Source organism: Mytilus edulis, chromosome 7 (genome assembly GCF_963676685.1).
Source record: "Mytilus edulis chromosome 7, xbMytEdul2.2, whole genome shotgun sequence".
Taxonomy (NCBI): Eukaryota; Metazoa; Mollusca; class Bivalvia; order Mytilida; family Mytilidae; genus Mytilus; species Mytilus edulis.
The window spans coordinates 40,528,428-40,549,058 of NC_092350.1; the positions used below are offsets into that span (position 1 = coordinate 40,528,428).

Consider the following 20,631-nt stretch of genomic DNA (forward strand, 5'->3'; position numbering starts at 1 on the left):
AAAGAGCTTTCGCTGGCCGTGTGTTACCTTTCCTCGTCAGTTTTAATCTAGCGGCATACTACAGTACATGATCTATATATATATATAAGTGCCTATAAAAGCTGCCAATACAAGCAGTTCTTTCATCAGCTCCGTTACTAAACAAAAATATACCATCTACTCTAATTCCAACTGTAAAACGGAGAACTCAATTTCATATTAACATGTGACACTTGTGGCATTCAGTATGTGGGAGAAACAATGGACAAATTTAATATTCGGCTCAATAACCATCGTTCATCGTACAAAACCAACAAAAACTGTCCTCTCACAAGACATCTTCGTTCAACGAAACATCCTTTTGATAATGTTACTTTCCAAATTATAGAAGTCAACACCGAGTGGGACACCACGGCGAGAAGGAGAAGAGAACTTTAGAACCTGATGGTCTTAACGAAAAAGACGAAAAAAGATACAGGAAAGATAAAGAATAATTTTTATCCCGTAATATTGGCCAATGGACGTTGCTAACCCCAACTACCAATTATGTACTTTTAAGGTAGCTAAATCCTAGTGCAACATATACATTGAGCTGCAAAATTTTCTTATTTTCAAAGCAGCTAAATTCAAGTGCTCATAGACATTGAGCTTCAAAATTTTCTTATTTTAAAGGCAATTAAGTGCAACATAGACGTTGACCTGCAAAAGTTTCTTATCATCTACATCCGATTTCACCAGGATAGATGCACGCTTGATAAAGCTAGTTGGTCTAGCGAAATATTGCGTTTATTTTCATCATTTTGTAAATATTTTAAACATTCTTATATTTACATACTAAATAGTGTGTTAAAATTACATTGTTAGGCAATCTATATATATATATAAACGAGTCTAAATTGAAAACTACGTTCAAACCTATGATTGCGTTGGATAAAAACCGCAATTTTTTTACGTGTGCATGTAAAAAAAAATTCGGTGTAGAAGGGTCTAAAAACAGCACAAACAACATTTTCCAAAAGACCAAAAAAGTGAAAAAGTATATTTAAACAAAACGCATTTGACTAACAGGTCGAACAACTGATGTTCTTAAACCCTGCTGACTGCCATTGGCGATTGCCAAATAAAAAATATATATATATTGTTATGCATAATGAATTTACACTGGATTTATCTATTTTAGTTCATTAACAAATTATAGTGTTAATAAGTATCTGCAAATGAAAAGGATTTTAAAACATCCACAACAATATGAAAAAACATATGTAAAATCTTCTAATAAACAAAACTTAACTCGATATAAAAGGAGAAAATACAAAATGACTAGGAAACTATGCAAATGCAAATGTTCTTTTATAATTGAAGGAAGCACATGATTAGTATATTATTAAGATAAAAAGGTCAAAATATTCAAGCTGGGTTTTTTCACAATTTTTTATTTGGTATAATAAATTGAATCTTTGGGAAGAACTGTTTAGTAGTTTAAGATAAGAAAAAAAAAAATAAAGGATGCAATTACAATTAATGAGTTATAGATACAGTGTTTGCAGGTTTCTTGTAACGTATGTCAAGTTTGTATTATAAGAGACATGAAGTTCTTGCAATTGTCGCGCTTGAGTTCAATTATGAATGGTGGATATCTGTTGGTCAGGCCACGAATAATGATCTGTGTCTTACATCGGCGATACCTGTAACTTGACATTGCACAAGGTCATGTTTTTCGCTGACTGTTTATGTCTTTACACTACATCCATTGGATGCTTGATGTGTACGGATTGATTGTTTAGTCTTAGATGCATGATTTTCTTTATTAGTTGTTAGTGGCTTTGAACTAGCTGTCAGATTACTGCGAGTACTCTCAGATCTGTTCCTAGTGTCTTTTTGTTGTCGGGATGTACAAGTACCCGGCACGTCCACTTGTATTTTTGTTCATCTGATGAGTTAAACCTTTTTCAACTGATTTTTATAGTTCTTCTTATGTTGTACTGTTATACCACTGTCCCAGGTTATATTAGGGGAGGGTTGGGATCCCGCTAACATGTTTAAAACCGCCACATTATTTATGTATGTGCCTGTCCCAAGTCAGGAGCGTGTAATTCAGTGCATGGTTGTCGTTTGTTTATGTGTTACTTATTTGTTTTTCGTTCATTTTTTTTATATAAATAAGGCCGTTAGTTTTTGTTTGAATTGTTGGGTTTCGTTTGTTTGCATGTCGAATATATGCGTTCGATTCATCTTCCTTATCCATTTCAAAAGAACATTGTCAGTTTATAATGTTGTTAAAACAATTGGCGTGTCTGGTTTGCATTTCATGTCAGTGGCGGATCCAGAAATTTTCATAAGTGGGGGCCCACTGACTGACCTAAATCCGCCTCTGCATGTGGTTGATTGCTGGATGTTTAATGTTCTGTGGAAAGTATACCACGCTTTTCACGACGATATTAGCGTTTGCAAAAGGTTTGAAAAGTGATTGAGATGACACAAGTTTAGTACTTTTCATTTATTATATCCACACATTCAGGCTTTATAAATATTGAACGAATAAAGGAGGGCGAGTTTGGATTAATTCTGTCTCCTAGAATAAAGCACCCAACAGGAAAGTCTCAATGTGGGTTAGGTCAAATTGGTCTGACTTGCTATTAAATTATTTTTGGGAATAAGTTACAGAAATATAAAGGTGCACTTGATCTATCGTAAAGTTTAGAGTTTTGTGTATTCTTGTTGAAAGTATGAGTGCTACAGCACCAACAAAACTGATAGTTACATAGTTTTTAAAAGGTACATTTTCTAAATAAAAAAGAAAATAATGAGAAAAAAAGAAACATATACAGCATCAAACAAAAAATCCACGAGAAAAAAAACCAAAATAATTATGTGTATACTAAAATTTGTACGATTATACACAAAGAGAAGAAGAACTGCCATGAAAACAAAACAAACCAAAAATAAACCTAATATAAAAAAGAAATGACACAGACATTAACAACTATAGTTCGTCGTACGGCCTTCAACAATGAGTAAAGCCGATACCGCATAGTCAGCTATAAAAGACCCCGATATGACAATGTAAAACAATTCAAACGAGAAAACTAACGGCCTTATTTATATAAAAAAAATGAAAGAAAAACAAATATGTAACACATAAACAAACGACAACCATTGAATTACAGGCTCCTAACTTGGGACAGGCACATTCATAACTAATGTGGCGGGGTTAAACATGTTAGCGGGATCCCAACCCTCCCCTAACCTGGGACCGTGGTATAACAGTTCAACATAAGAAAGAAATAATTACATTATTAATAATAGAACATCTTTTTAGTTAAAGTCATAAGAAACGAGTGACCGGTGAAAAATAATGTTCTTCAATTCTTAAACCAATGCATACAAACATCATAAACTTAGTCTTCTGTGCTCCAATTTATCATTTTTTTCGTGTAAACTTCGTATAATCGTCAATTTTTTTTTCAATCTGTCAGTGTTGTTGTTAAAATATGGCAGGTAATTAAAGTTCGTGTTCTGAAGCCGAAGTTTAACGATTGTCACCTGTTTGTCAACAATTGACGAAAAATAAACAAAAAAGCATGGAAATTGAGCACGTGTTTAACATGTAAATTCAGATAATAGTTTATTTTAAGGACATCCATGCGTATTGTGGTCACCGGATTTTTACGAGATGGGTCACACTGAGGTCACCTTGCATACGGAAAATATATCGGGGGAATTGCTTGCTGGAAGGAAGCAATTCAAATAAAGTAAACTTCTTCTAAATATGAATAAATTAAAGAATTTTCTTCAGAAAAAAGTATATGTACATAAGTTTTACAATGAAAACTATCGATTGAGTTATAAAAAACATATGCATTATTTTTTTTTGATTTGAGGTTTCTTATGACTTTAACTATTTTTTTTTTCAAATATTTATTTCAATGTTTCCCTTTAGTTATCTTATTAAGTTTGTCAGTTTAGCTAGAATATAAATCAGTTTTAAAAATTTAAAGTCAAGGAGTGATCATTGTGATTTTAGAGTTGTGGCGACGAAGTTACCACGGATCCGAGGATGTTTTTTTATTCAAATTATAAGCTAGAGTCGTTGACGCCTAGATTAGTTATTTGCGAAAGACCTTCTTGATCTGATCCTTGTTAAGATTCAAAAAGATTCCTATCCCCTTCCATTCCAAAATTGTATATTTACCCTTTTTCATATATATTTACTAAAAAATCGAAATGATGTTGTCATGTTTATCAAAATATCTTTTACGATTGCTGTCCTGGGTCTAAATATTTTATATTCTTTGCCTTAATTTATTGATCAAGTAGATTTTCAACTATTTTGATTAAACCGTAAATTGTATATCATATATTACATATATCAAGTCAATATACTATTTCTACCACTCAAAATGGTCTTACAAAATCCAGAATGTATATATATAATTTTTTTTTTTATGTAAAAGACATTTCAAAGGCAAGAAGATAACAACCGATAGTCCAAAATTATTGAATAAATGAATGCTCCCTCTTTTCTCGTTACGGCAAGTTACGACACGTTTAAAAGTAAATTTTCGTTCTTTCGTAAGATGTTGAGAAGTAAGTTTGAATATTTCTACTCAATAAAGTTGACAATGGTATAACTGGAATCGTCGCGTTTGTCATTGATTCTGTTTTAGTTGTTCTTGAAAGATTCATTTTAGAAAAAAGACCTAAAATTGAAGAATACTTTTATTCTTTACATCAATATTACAAAATATATAAAATGTATGCTCTTTCTGACGAAAATGAAAAAGAAAAGTCTTGATATGGTCGTAGTTCATTATGAGTCATATCGGAAAGTGAAGCATGTGCATGCAAAAAAAAAGTTACAGGTAATAATTGTTTTTTAGTTACAATTTATTGGAGAGTTACACATACAAACTTTTACAATAGTAGAATCAATAACATTAACACATTAAGATAAACGGCTTAAAGAGTCATTCACTTTAAGATGGACTATAATTTGATCACAAGTTCTTTGTCGGTGTAACACTCGGAAGACACTTGAAATATGACGGAAAGGGATAATCACTATAGAACATTCGTCACAGATTATAACTATGACTCTTTTTAAAACAAATAATTTTCTTAAAGATATATCTATAGCCATCCCTAAATCTTCTGTCAATAAATGCATATATGATAGGGTTCACTACATTGTTTATGGCGAATGACCTGGATACTATTGGCAACACAGCAGACACAACAGGACCTGGTGCAAACAGGAATTTACCTTTCAAGGCCGTCAATAAAGATATCGTCAAATGCGGCAGGTAGCTCAAAATGAAGGCGAGACTGACTGCAAATGCGATTTTAGTTAGTTTCTTCGATGCCATGTCTTCTTTTGTTGATTTTTTTCTATCTTTGATGGTTGACTTTTTCTTGTTCAATAGTTTCTTTTCACTGTGTTCCTTTTTGTCCTTTTTGTCCTCGAAAACCTCATTTTCGTATTGCTGAGAAGTATTTACATGGTGTTGCTCATTGGAAAGTGTTGTATCAGACGTTGACTTAGACGATGACACATTAGAGAATTTCCGCCTAAACTGGATGTGTACGCAAAGTTTTCGTCCAATTAACGAGTATATAACAATCAACGATACCATACAGATAATGAAAATTAGAAACAATGTTCCACCGTACACAGTTGGGTATATTGTTTTTGCAAATTGATCCGAAAGCGAGCAATCAAATCCTGTGATATTGAGTTGTCCGAGTTTTACATGTCTTATTCCACTGATAAAGAAGTTCGGCCACGAGAACATGAATGATAAACAGACACTAAAAAAGATGATTACCGTAGCATGGTGAGAAGTCATTTGAAGTTTTAATGGCGTAAACACACGTCGGTATCGGTCGCCTGATAGTCCCATTAAAATGAAGATCGACGACAGTGCAAAAAGGTTGTTACAGGCGCGAAAAAATTTACATGCCCACATGTTGTAAAACGTATATTGAAATCGCATCTCCGTTATCTCAAAAGGCAGAGTTACAGCACAGACAAATAAATCTGAAAGTGCCAGACCAATGATAAATGTACGATGAGTACTCTTCTGAAATCTAATAGGATAAACAATTAGAACCAAAACATTGCCTGGTATTCCAATTAACATTAGAAGTACGAGATAGATCATTGGTGCCAGTCGTCGTAAAGCTTCTTCATCATTGTAATCCTGTAAAGTTTTGTTTAAGTCGAGATCTATTATGTTGGTTACATTAAAATGTGGGATTGCTGTTGAATTATCCATGATTTGTGAATACAACTGTACTGTATATACACATGAAATAATATGTCCAAACTGTCACTTAGAATTTTCTTTTCTTGGATATTTCTTTCTTTTAAGACCACGTTTTAATGTCAAAAAATGTAAATATCTATGAATGGACATACACAAGACTAAGTTAGTATTATCAATTTATGGCGCATTGTCAAACTTAAAGGCGGATGACAACAATTAAAACAATCCCAAGTGGAAGGATGATAGTTAGAATTAGTAAATTTTCCGATGAGGAAGTCACTTGTTATATGTACGCATTTGCCATAGTTTGATTATAAAATAAAGGAAATAAATTAAAATTGAATTATCTAGTGTATTTACTGTAGATATTAAAACAATTGAATGAAATTGGCTTTCCAAAAACACAAGAGTGGAATGTGGCAAATAATACAAAAAGTTTTTATAGAAATATAATGAACAAGAATGTGTCCCAAGAACACGGATGCCCCACTCGCACCATCATTTTCTATGTTCAGTGGATCGTGAAATTGAGGTCAAAACTTTAATTTGGAATTAAAATTCTTCAAAAACTACCTTGACTAAAAACTTTAACCTGAAGCGAACGGACGCACAGACGGACGGACGAACGGAGGCACAGACCAGAAAACATAATGCCCCTCTACTATCGTAGGTGGGGCATAAAAACGTCGTTGTATATATATATATATCATTTTTGAAACTCAAAATAAAATCTATAACCTTGTTTGTTGTGGAAACATTAAGTTGTCATTTTGTTGTTGCTTGATCATTGGCATACACATCTCTCTTTTATCAATCCACTCATGAAACAGTGATATTTGGTCAACAATCCATGAAAATTGGGTCCAGTTTGGGTGCATAGGAACATAAGTGTTCAGACAGGATAGTGAATGTTTCTATGATTTGTACGAACACTTTTTATCCAGCAATATAAATAGCTGATAATGATCTCTTTCTTACACAACAGCGTACACGCTGAAATGTCTTGCCTGTCTTACTGACTATCGAGTTTATGTTGAAAGTCTTAAAGATCAAGGTTAAAAGACAAGTATCACATAATCTAAAATATTAAAGAGATTCTTTACAATGAGGTCAAGATCAGATAAATCCTGTCAGACAAACATGCACTGCTTACAATTTTCCCTTACATCAAATTTATATGACATATAATTTACATGTATCACAATAGAAAAAAAGAAGACCAAAACACAAAAGCTAAACATTGACCACTGAAACATGAAAATGAGATCAAGATGAGATAATACCTTACAATTATTAAACACATAAAATTTAGCTGACATATTGCTATAATTATTTGAAAAACGGACCAAAACAGAAATATAGTTAACCTGCTGCTTTTAAAGTATCGGAAAAACGGAGCAGCCATATTTAGGAGTTCAGACAAAAATTACACTGGATAACACCAATAACATCTATAACATTTTCGTGGTGGTCATTTAGACCATAGACATTCCTTTAGGAACCAACTGTGCCGTTCATATGTGTCAACACGTTTTACTTCACTCCGTTATTTAGATGTTGTCCTTTCACTTAATAATTCAAATAGGTGACTATGTTGACTGCATCTATACTACGTGATAATTATAACAGTTTCAACTAAGTTCGCTTAATAACTTGACCTATATCTAGTAATTTATAATGAATATTAGTTGTGAATCAACTTTTAAATTATCCCAATGTGAACTTTTCCTTTCATAACAGCAACATTTCAGCAGCAACTGCATATGCCATGTGGAGAACAGGTTATTCCCGAACTTGTGATTCCTATAATAATTTCCTTGATAGAGGGTTACTACTTACAAGAAAGCTATTAAAGTTCAAAAATTTTAAAGTCAAAGTTATTCTCATGAAAATTTACATCACCAAGATTTTGGTGGCTATTTCGAAACATGTGTGTCACAGATTACCATAGAAGTTTTTATCTTATTGTCACCTGCCTGTTTTTCTATTACAGAATGAAATGTATAACCATATAAGACAAGAAAAATTCACTCCAGTATAAAACGTTTATTATAAGACTTATCTTCCCTCAAATGGTCAAGTTGAAAAATTAATTCTAAAAATCCAAACATTTGGTATTTGTTTAAACATTGTGGTGTATGGTAGAAATAGTTGTTTGTGTACCAATCTATAGGTTTACACATAAAATGCAAATATGTCTCAAATTTTGCAGATTTAGGCAAAGATAAAACCAATTATGTACTGCTATTGTACAATCCAATATGGTAGTATACAGTGGATCTACCTAAAGGAAGCTGGAAAGAAACACAACCTCTGAGAAAAAAAAACTGTCAATCCTAGTCAATTTAGATCGGTTTCAAGCACAACTACCACAAACAAGGTATGAACTCACAATGTCAGATTGACAGACAACTGAAAATGAACTACTATGACCACTAAACATCTAAGGTCTCAATTATTCTTGAAAAAAGACAACAGTCAATAATTCTAAGCATAAACTAAACAAATTGACAACAATAATTTATTTTTATTTTTACTGTGATGAAAATGCATACAAAGCATGTTTGTAATTTCTAAATGAGATCAATATCTTGTATTTAATATTATTGTGATAGCACACATTCCCTAATGTGTTCAAAATCATATTATGCAGTAAAATGACTTCTAATAAATAACAACTCATTTATAATGCTTATATGGATAAATTTATATTGCTGTATACACACACATATTCTGTTCCTAGATACACATGAGAATGTCAACCCTGGAAAAAAAACTTTTTTTTGAAACAGGAATAGAAATAGAAATAGAAAATATGGGACAAAATTGTCAAATTTCATAGCAATGATAAATTTTGATCGTTAACACATACAATTATATTTATAGAACCTTTGATAATGTCGACCCTTTCATGATTGAACATTTTTTAGATATCAAACATGAAATACAACTATATGCAAATTTTCATGAAAAACATAAAAAGTTCAGCCTTCCATTTTTAGATATCGATGCAGGTCTTAGGTAAAGAAAATGAACTAAAAACAAGACTTAAAAATCTGGAGTACACATTCTATTGCATAAATAGTATATATATTATCTCAAACCTTGAATAAATTTACATCAACTTTCTTGTAAGTGGTTGTTAATTTAGTAAAAACATGGCATTTGATGTGTTGAGAACCGTGAGAAAGCCTTCATGAATGAGGCTCTATTAGGAAGACATTTACGTAGCAGATAATGTTTATAAATTGCTTCTCTGGCATACAACTAATAATAGGTTGTCTCATACATGTATGGATTTAGAAACAACATAAATTGCAGCAATTTAAATAATAGTTCATCTTATTCAGTACTGGTGAAACAAACAAACAAACAAACAAAATTGTAAAACCTATCTCAATCAAATTAGGAGACTGGATAAAAATAACTATCGGCTACATAAAACAAAACAAAATAAATTGTTTGGTGCTGGTTTTTTGGGGTAAAAAAAGAAATAAATTTCATGTTTAACACTTTTTTTCTTAATAATTTTTACTCTTTTACTATTTATGTAAATTTCTTTAAAACAAACTTTCAAAAATAATGCTATGTGTAAGTTATCACATAACTTGATATGAATTAGTTTATTTCAAAATTCTACAAAATTATACAACAGATCTACGTGCAAAATATTTACAATTCCAATTTGGAATAGTGAGTATTCTTATCAATCATTCATAAAGCCTTTAGAATTACATCAGAATGAAACATTAACAATGTAAAGTGTTATAACTTATAAGCAAATGCTATGTGATTTCACTTATATTCTGGGTTGTTTTTCTTTTTAAATGTTCACCAATAAATTTTTCTAGATACATGTTTCTAAGAAAATTTCAACATAAGAAGCTATTTCAAAATTTTAAAACCATTTTCTTCTATTATGAATATATAATTTTGAAATTATTTATTTAAAAAAATGATTCATTTGAATTATAAAAAGTTGTAATGCTACTTATAAATTTGTACTAAAAATCTCATCCTTACTCTCATCTGCAAAAAATCTTTTAATTTAAAAAAAATTATACACGATATATTATTGTCAATCCTGGTACAATGTCTGAATAACATGAAAACTTGAATGCAGCACATATAATAAATAACATTTTGACAAAAAAAATATATATTTTAAATCAAGTTAACTAAATTTTAGATATATCTCATTAAGGAAACTTTAAGACTACATGGTAGAGAGGGGACAGAAAATACTGAGTGGTCTAAATGAACCAATCAAATGGTTGATTAGTGTTCTGTATGACCACTTAAATGGTTGACTCAATTTCTTTGTAGAAACCTTGAAATTGCTTCCTTATTTCAAGAATCACTTAACAATATAAGCACCAAAATAAAATAACTAAGTAATAATTGAGATCACAGATTTAGTACCCTTTAAAACAATAAAATAAAATGCTTAACATACTTGTGTAGTATTCTGTTTAAAACTATCATCTCTTTGAAGATTAAAAATATATCATTTGTAAAATTGGAATGAATGCTAAAAATTAACATTGTATTTGGAATGTAATTACCTGTTAAATGACACACATTACCCATACATCCAATTAAAACAAAACAAACACACTGTGTAATACTGATATCTCAAGGAAAATGCTGTGTGAAATCTACCTAATTTGCATTTGATTTGAAAAAAATATCTTTCATTTTAGGCACAAACTATATTTCATTTGCACCAAAATAAAAATTTGCAATTGTGTCAATAATAATTGAAATATGTCTGCATTCTATATATTCAGAAAGATGTAGGTTAAACATTATATTAAATTAATATATATTTTCAAGTCAATCCTCATATTTTGCTGCACAAAAATTCAATTTTCATACAAAACAATACAGTATCCTTGTAAACAACTTTTCCACAGCGAAACAATATACAATTGGCAAACTTGGATTTTGCATTGATTACCTATATGGGAATATCACTTTATATATTTACAGACTATCATACTGCATCATATTTTTAGATATGTACAATGCAACCTGCCTAATGACACACTGGGGAACCAGATAAAATGTCGGATTAAGCAGGGTGTCGGAATACTAAGGTTTTTTTCTTCAAGGATAGGCATATTTTGGAACCATGAAAATGTGTCAGTTAAAGCAGGATGTTGGAATACTCAGGTGTCGGATTAGGCAGGTTGCACTGTACTTTAATTACACAGATCTTCAGAAACAATAGTAAAAAGTTGTATACATTGCCATGCTTATAGGATGCCTCCCTTATTTATTCAAAGTATCAGAAAACATAAAACAGATGTCAGACAGATCCAAAAAGCTCTGACAAGTTACAATGCATTACTGTCAAAGTGCTGACCACACATGAAGTCATTCTGTGCAGTGGTTTCAGAGAAAAATGATAGGAAAATATTCATTCAAACTCAATATATAGGCATTCTAGCTTAAATTGCTTAAGTTCAAAAACAAATAGCAAAAAGGTTTATTCATTAGTTATCTGCATCAAATGCAAAATGACTTCATATCTTTATTGCTCTTCCATTACCCAAATTTTGAATAATTTTAAGATGCATCCACTTTACATTTTTGTTTCATTTTTTTTTAGTTAGATGCAGATCTAGAAAAGTGGAAAACAACCATAGTGACAAACATATACAGTTTAACCTTTTTAGGTCAGAGTTATGGCACTTTGTCTGATTGCATTGTTCACACATTGTGGTAAATATAATGGAATTTTATGCGACTGTCATACAAGAGAGAGGTTTAGCTTACTAATAAACTATGTTTAATATATCATTTTCTACAAAAAGAAATGCTTTTTACCAAGTCAGGAATATGACAGTTGTTTTCCATTTTTTTAATGTATTTGTGCTTTCGATTTGCCATTTGTTGAGGGAAGGCAATTCAAAATTGCATATCCATCATAAGAAGCAATGCATTTTTACTGTACAAAAATAGTGTTCGACACCGGCCTATACTTGTGATTTGAAAATAACTTCCCTGGGTCCATGTACCTTCTAATGATACAAGCCTCACAGTGTATGCACAATCATATTACCAATAAAGCCAAATATAGAAGTTAATGGAACAAAAAAATACCTACATAAAATTTATCTATATTTTTGAAAGATACATGATTAAACAACCATTAAGGCAGCAACCATTTGATTTTCTGGGGGGGGCTATGGTTTTTTTTTCTGGACAAATTATTTTTTTCGCCTTCGGCGAAAAACAATCTATTTTGTTCACAACAAGTCGAAAGCAATTTTTTTCTTTCAATTTTAGCATTACATATAGTGGCAGCTGAGAGTGAAACAAACAATTTTTTTTTCTCAGAATCAAAAACAAATTATTTTTTTCTCCAAAAACTGGAAACAAACTTTTTTTTCTAAAAAAAACCATAGCCCCCCCCCCCCCAGAAAATCAAATGGTTGCTGCCTAATACATTTTATTTTAATATTTGGTTTATTTTCTTTACAACCTTAAGTAAGAATTTGTGGTAATGTTACTCAAAATACAATGTTACCATATAATATCTATACGAAAGTCTAGTTACATATATGTTTTAATAATGCCAAATACGAGTTCAAAATAAATAAATAATGAATGCCACATCTTTATGAAAGACTAGCTAATATTGTGTATGTTATATGTGACAAAATGTAAAGTATCAATTGTATTATAAACATTATTTAAAACACTTTTTATTCCAAAAATACTGGACTATAATCAGACACTAAATAGTTATGGTGTTAAATATATAGCTACAGAATAAGCTGAAATTTGATTAAGATTAAAAGTAAATACGTGAACATTTTGTCAGCAAAAACTTAAAATGAAAACAGTATTAATCTTCCATTTTCTTTTTGTTTTGTTTGATTCAAAATAGTTAAATTAAAAAAAAAGATAACACAAATATTTTAACCACAACTAGTATATCAAATGTAAAACAAACTTGCTAAGAAAATAAAATGTCTGGAATAGATAATTCAGAATTTCAATACTTCTTATCGAAAAAATGTAGTAAAAAGAAGTGATGATAATTGACATAACTAACAGACAAAATGGCACATACTTAAATTTTCTTTCAATTCTTTACTTTAAAAATCTTTAATCATAAGAGATCTATGAAAGTTAATTATTTAGCATAATGATTTCTTTCAATTGAACATAATTAAATATAAAAAAAACATTATCAATTTGGAAATTGACAGTCGAAAGCTTACAGTGTTCATATAATTACTTTTCATCTTGTTTGAAATCATTTTCAATGTTTGGTACTGGCATACAAAATAAATATAAAATGTAAAGATGAAATTGCACCTTTTAGTGAGAGAGCACAACCTGATAAATGGGATGACTTAAAATATAATGCAACAATCTATGACTCAACAGTATCCCCTTAAATCACAATGAGAATAGCTTTTCATGCATTATTATACAAACATCTCTGGATATATCACAATTTTACATATTTTCAATGCTTTTCTATGTGTTGGAAAGATGCCTGAAACTACAGCACATTGGAAGATTTCCTTGTGGAACCTAATAAATAGTATAATATTGATTATTTCTAAGAATGACATTTGTTGAGCTCCATAATGCATTTGAGCTTGAATTAGGTCACTGTAGCCTGTATAACTGCTTCCAGATCCAAGTAAATGCTTCAGTAAAGCCAATGATCACATGATTGTCAATAGTATCAATAACAATGACCTTCATACAATTGTCCCTGGCCATGAAACAACTGTCAAGGTCACAGCACCATCAGCCATCTTGAGTAGTTCTACAGCTTTTGAATGTGTAACATTATGTAAACTATGTTCATTAACGCTAAGCAAAATATCACCACATCTGAAAAATAAAAACAGATACTAATAATTATACCAGGAATCGAGCTGTTTACCGGAAGAGCTATGTTTGTATCTTAATTTGACATACTGTTTTGGGTATGTTAAAAAAACTTTTATGCTAATTGCTTATGTGTACAACTTATTGTTCAAGTATATTTACTATCAATACATTATTACAATGATCAGATGAAATTGTATAAAACATTCTTGACATATAACTTATAACATCTGGGAAATGGACTAAACCACTAACAGGGGAACACTGCCTGACAGACATGTACACCTTACAACCCTTGCATGCATTTTGTCAAATAATCAAATTTCATACCGATAGAATATCACAAAAAATTCTAGTTTGGATTTTTTTACATTTGTGGTTTAGGGGCAGTTTATAACTAACTACGTGGTAAAGGCTTTGCTCATTGTTGAAGGCTGTACAGTGACCTACAGCTGTTAATTACTGTGTCATTTGGTTGTATTATTGGCAATTCATACAACATCTTCTTTTTTTATATTAAGTTAAATTACACATCAGTACCATCACATGTGTTTAAATTTTCAATTTAAACAGATTTATTTTATAAATATTGGAATGCAATTTATAAAACTATATTTAACAGAATAAATGCACACACACTGTAAGCAAATACACATGTTTTTGTAACATTTATAAAACTATCTTTATCAGAATAAATGCACACACATTCAAGCACATACACATATGTTTTTGTAACAACTTACTTCAAACGCCCATCTTTATAAGCGGGTGTATCGAGCACAACTGACTTAACATAAACAGGAAGTGTATAAGAAGTTACAATTTCACTGTCACATCCTCCAACTACAGAAAATCCTAGACTACCACTCGGACTACGTAACAATGTTACAGTCTTAATGTTCTGACAGTTTCTGAAATAATAACAAATGTAAATACTGTTATATTCTATCATTTATTTTTATTACCACAGAGGTATCAATTTTTTTAGATTTTACAGTTCATTAGAACCCTGAAATCAATTTGAAAACAGCATTTTATCTTAATCATACTAATTATTAAATTTGCAACTATAAATATTACAGTTTTTTTTCTTCTTATTAACAATGCAAAAAGTTAGCAATGGCTGAATATGTCAAGCTATTACAAGATGCAGGATTTATAAAATTGTGGTAGTCATATTAAAGAAATGTATCGCAAAAGTTTATAGTTCATTTAATTCTTTTAAAGATCTTACCTTGGCATTTGCTGCCAGAATAACCATGTTGGCGTGAAGTTTCCAGGGCCATTTGATGTCTCTGGACCTTCAATTATTTTAATAGAAACTACCTTGGACTCTGCATTGGCCTTGACCTGGGTCACAGCCTCATTGTGAGTCAAGGCTAATAAACTAACTCCATTTATAGACAGAAGTATGTCTCCCTTCTGAAAATAAAGAAAATTAATGAAATATCATTTTTAATACATAGCTACATTTTAAGTTGCTAAATATCTCATTTTAATTATACCTTATGGTCAATTTTATCACATATCTTTATCTATAATATCTGTAGAGCTTGAATGATTTGGCCAATCTTTAAAGTTCCCTTAATTATGGTTTTACATCTCTCTGCTGAAAATTCTATTATACCCTTTTTAACTTGTGGGACTATAATTATGTTCCTTTAAGCACATCCTGGGTTATTATTCTACAAAAATGTTAGGTTGCAGGTTGCATCAACCTAGCTGTTTATAAGTCTATTACCACTTATTGCGATATTACATTTAGTAAATTTGATTATCTCCCCTTCAGATGCAAGGATAGATGTATATATCCTAAAGTAGTGTTCTACAACTGTGTATAATCATTATCCATGAGTGTTTCAGTAGGAGTAAAAGTTCTTAACAGAGTTTATTCCCATAATTTGCAACTTTGAAGTAGGTAATTTCAATTATCTCCCCTTATATATGTTGAACTGGAATTATATTTATATGTGCACATCCTCTGTATGTATTTCATCAATGTCGTTCTAGCCATTAAGGAGTTACACTAACAAGGGACATGGAAAATTAGTCATTGATAGAACCATTCATACTCCAAATTTTATTTGGATGTGTATAAAAAGGCTTCATATTTGTAACGTAAACATAGATAACTATCATTTTATGGCTGGTAAATCATTAAGCTAGTTACAAGTGCTACCTACCTTGACCTGTTTAGATCTGCCCATACAACCATTTGGATTTATATTTGTTACATATATAGGTGTATCACCTCTGGGACTACTTAACCCTCCCGCTACACTTATACCTAGAGTTTCTGTAGGATCCTGCAAGGCAAATCAAATACATTATTGATAGGATTGCACCTGACCCTAGCCAGAATGCCAAAAGATGTTGTCCTTGGTTATATATAAATATTGTTGTGTCTTTATACAATTTAGTGTTCATGAATGTTCTCTTTAATAATTTCTGTTTAGTTTATCAATATCTTTTCCACTCTTGGCTATTGTTCAGGGCTGCATGTTGACCTGTAGATGTTTTTTGCCCTTTTTGAAGCCTTGGGTTGCTGTCTCTTTGAAGTTTACCTTACATCTCTTTTTATTTTTATTTTTAAAAACTTTTTAACTGTAAAATTATTAAATTATTAAATAAAATTCTGATCATTCGACAGTCTAAGCTCAAGTTCCTATTAGAAAATTTATCAAAGAACCAACAAATTGAGTTAAATCATTAATGTGGTTGTTCCATGCAAGAAGTGATGTTGCCCTTATCCAACACATATTATGATCAAAGTCTTTTTCATTCTTGAAACTTTATATCCTTAGCTGAAACGCTGCATATTAATATATTTATGTGTAAAGCCAATGTTCCAACACACAAGGCTATCATAAAATCATTAAATAAGAAACTTATATAAACAATAAATGTTCTTTCACAATAATAATTAATCCTTTTTATTTGTCAATTGATTTTTCATATCATTAACTTTGGACTCTTAGAGTATATAGCTATTGACAGATTAACTTCTCTACTGAAAGACATTCTACATTCTGGAGTTCTGTCAAGTAAGAGCAACTTAAAGAAATAGAATTAAGTTTACAATCAGCGTAATTTGGGGAAAAAATAACTGTTTTATGTCTTCTTTTAAGCAACAACATCATAAGAGAAAAGTTGGATGACATCCCCCCCTCCAAATTGAACAGAGGTGTGATACATACCTGCCAAATGTCAATATTTGTTGGTGATTTCCCCCATGGAGGCTCCCAAATTGAAATTTTGAAAGAACAATATGTCCACAATTTTAAACAAAAAAGTTAATTGTAAAATGACATGAGGCTTATAAAAGTATGAAGAAGCCAAAAAACAACATTTAAATGTATTTGAAGGCCCCCTTGAAGGCTTTTTAGAACTATGACAGCCATCTTGCACGCAAAACCCCCATGGGCATTTTGAAAAGTTGGCAGGTATGGACTGATATACTCCAACATTTCAAACCACTGACCTTTGTGACAGTAACAAGTTTTTCTCTACACATATGACACTGTAAGAACTTTTCTGGTCTAAATTCAGAATTAGCCGTACTAGCAGAACTTTCACATGAGGTAGAACGTATCAGATCTGGCGTCTGTGGACGACTCCGTCTTGATATCACAAATTGCACTTTATCTTCACATATCTACAATAAATACATAGAATACAGTCCTGTTTACATTCTGTTATTTCACTACCCTGATGTCATACAACAATAAGTGATGTCAATGAAATTGCTTCAAAATGAGGCGAAAATTTGCAGGAAAAGACCTAGTATGTTGCATTTTCTATTTACTTTAATGTAATAAAAGGAACAAATCCTAGAATTTAAGTATAAAAAAATAAATGCAAATAATAATCAAATATCAAGGATATTTGCATGAATGTCCTTCACACATTTGTGGATTGATGTGTTGGTAAGTCATTATTTCGATATTTTTAAAATAACTAATCCCAAAACTCGATCATCATACAACATCCAATAAGTGACCAAACAAAACATTAATTCACAAATGGTCTAGTGTATGAGTGAATAATAATAAGTGGTTAGTCAAGAGATTGGTCATAAACTTCTTCCTTTTCACTACATATTTCAATTATAATTTTTATTTTTTTCTACCTCAAAAATGATTAGAGAACAGTGTAGAAATATCCCCGCCTTGCACATATTCTAACTATACAAGGAATAAGGGTAATAACTAAAACATCCACTTTTTGTTGTTCTTTCAAACCTTTTATAAATAGCTTAGAAAAGTGATGGGCTTTAGAGCAAATGCATGCAATTACCAATATAATCAATATTTTCAAGTAACATTACTCAAAACAAATATACAAACATGTTCAAGACAAGCTGATATAAACATATGATATAAATATCATAAAAATCTGTCAAGAAATGTACATGTGAGAGCACTAACGATGCAATATTTAACATAAATAATACTACCATGGGGCATAACTCTTTAAAGAAATAATCAATCAGTACTGATTATTCGAACAAGTCCAAGATATTGTAAATGTGAGAGCGCTCTCAAGACTGAATGGACAGAGGGGCACCCAGCATTTCTACGTCCCCAACAAGGCATTGTGTAGGGGATAAAATCTAACCTGTATGACTTGAGCAGCTTCTTCCTGAGAACCATACGACACATCTTTACCGTTAATCTCTAACACTCTATCGTCTGGTGTTAACCGACCATCTTGTGCTGCTAAACTATCTGGGACCTAGAAATATATCAGTATATATTATTAAAATAAACTAAAGTAAGAAGATATAAAGGCTCAGATAAATCACAAATTAAATAGAAATGTCTGAAAGTCTTAAATGATCATTTATATTAACCAAATATCTTTGTTCTATGAATGAATATTTTCTTTGAACGCTTGTCATATAAAAGATATCCTAGTTGTTTTGACTTCACAGCAACATATACACTTCATTTGTATAATCTAGGTTATTCGAAATGTTTTATTGTCTACTTTTTAACTATCTATATTTTATATATTCAGGTATTTAGTATGGAGTTCATTAACACTGAACTAGTACACAAATTTGTTAAGGGGCCAGCTGTATAACGCCTCCAGCTGCAAGATTCACTTGGTGTATTGACCATGCATTAGTGGTCTTTGGCTGTTTTCGGCTCTTTGGTCGGATTGATGTCTCTTTGACACATTCCCCATTTCCATTAACAATTTTATTTATACAAAAACTTAGTTAACCATTACTTACTAGATTAAGAATATAAACTCCTGTACCATTCCTGCAAATTAAAAAATGTACTGTATTTTTTCATTAATTGGTAGATTTCTAGTTTTTTTTTTTATTTCTTTGTTTTCATTCTTTCTTTTTTAGTCACATGATAACCCATATCCTGTTGATGTTGGTCATATGAATATAGTGGTATGTTTTTGATGTTGTAAAACAAATGCATAAGATCTAAAGAATGTTGAACTTACTGTACTATGTTGTGTGAACTCTCAAAAGTAAGTGATAAGGCCTGGCAGATATAGCTATGAAGCCAGATATAAAAGTTTTAAATGCCTTTCATTCAATCTTCACCCCCAAATTTGTATAAAAATTATCAATTATCATTGTTCATATTCTTCATTTGTTTTTGTTTTTACTTTATATCTTACCTCTTTCCAACTAGCTTAATACCAAGCTGTTTTCCTTTCTCTTTGGTCAGAGTTATCTTCAATATTTCTAAAGAAAGACAATTAAATAGATTTCAATATGTTGCTATCTATATATGTAGGACTCGGAAGTGTGATGGGGACACTGAAGTGTGATGGTCATGCTGAAGTGCGATGGTCTGGCATGACGTTTGAGTATTGTGACGTTTTTATATGCTTTAATATATCACAATATCAGAAACAAACATGTTCACAAATACAAATTTTGAATTGTCTCCCCATTGTTCCAAAACAAAAATATTCATATAAGATTGTATATCTATTGTTGAAGGCGTACTATAGCCTATAATTGCTTAGATTAACATCATTTTACCTTTGGTGGATAGTCTCATTGGCAATCATACCACATCTCCTCAGTTTCATACTATAGGAAATCATATTGCAAATCTGTCAAAAGTTCAAAAGTAAACATTACATTTTGTACTTTGGTCAAATGTTAATTAGAAATATGTCAATCTCTATTTGCCCATATCAAAAACGTTCCTAATGAATGAACTTCAAAAAATCTATGAACTGCTACAAGATATAAATGTTATGTCTGAAACCTACAATGCAAGCTGCATTTAAGAAGCAGCCAGACATCTTCAAACCTAAACTTTAACACACACAAAGCTTCACATGCAGAGAGATTTGAGAAGGTAAACTTATGTAAGGGACATAACTCTGCAATATCACTGGTACATTTTGTTAACCATTTTCATACATATATTGTGAGCCTCCAGATTAAATTGATTTGGTGTTATATGATTGATGGAATCAACTATTACAAAAGAATAATCTCCCATAATTCACTGATGATAATGAGCCTGAAATATCATTTTGT

At 31.0% G+C, this 20,631-nt stretch overlaps 2 protein-coding genes across 4 annotated transcripts in view; both read right to left on the reverse strand.

Annotated features, from left to right (window-relative positions):
- Positions 1 to 4,996: 4,996 nt before the first annotated feature.
- LOC139481454 (adenosine receptor A3-like) lies at positions 4,997 to 6,410 on the reverse strand. Its single transcript, XM_071264808.1, has one exon. It carries the CDS (start codon positions 6,252 to 6,254, stop codon positions 5,055 to 5,057), a length of 1,200 nt encoding a protein of 399 aa, XP_071120909.1. The 5' UTR covers positions 6,255 to 6,410; the 3' UTR covers positions 4,997 to 5,054.
- Positions 6,411 to 12,117: 5,707 nt separating this feature from the next.
- The window catches only part of LOC139481475 (ligand of Numb protein X 2-like), a 64,336-nt gene continuing 55,822 nt past the window's right edge, over positions 12,118 to 20,631 (reverse strand). For 2 of the 3 annotated variants that reach the window (XM_071264838.1, XM_071264839.1), the window contains 9 exons: positions 19,752 to 19,818; positions 19,345 to 19,375; positions 18,723 to 18,839; positions 17,587 to 17,760; positions 16,289 to 16,411; positions 15,340 to 15,527; positions 14,849 to 15,016; positions 12,700 to 14,108; positions 12,118 to 12,426 (listed from right to left, as the gene is read on the reverse strand). In XM_071264838.1, the coding sequence (XP_071120939.1) occupies positions 13,973 to 14,108; positions 14,849 to 15,016; positions 15,340 to 15,527; positions 16,289 to 16,411; positions 17,587 to 17,760; positions 18,723 to 18,839; positions 19,345 to 19,375; positions 19,752 to 19,818 (1,004 nt within the window). In that variant the 3' untranslated portion in view covers positions 12,118 to 12,426; positions 12,700 to 13,972. Of the gene's footprint in view, positions 12,427 to 12,699; positions 14,109 to 14,848; positions 15,017 to 15,339; positions 15,528 to 16,288; positions 16,412 to 17,586; positions 17,761 to 18,722; positions 18,840 to 19,344; positions 19,376 to 19,751; positions 19,819 to 20,631 lie in introns of those variants that run through there. The other variant, XM_071264840.1, reaches the window with a different exon arrangement.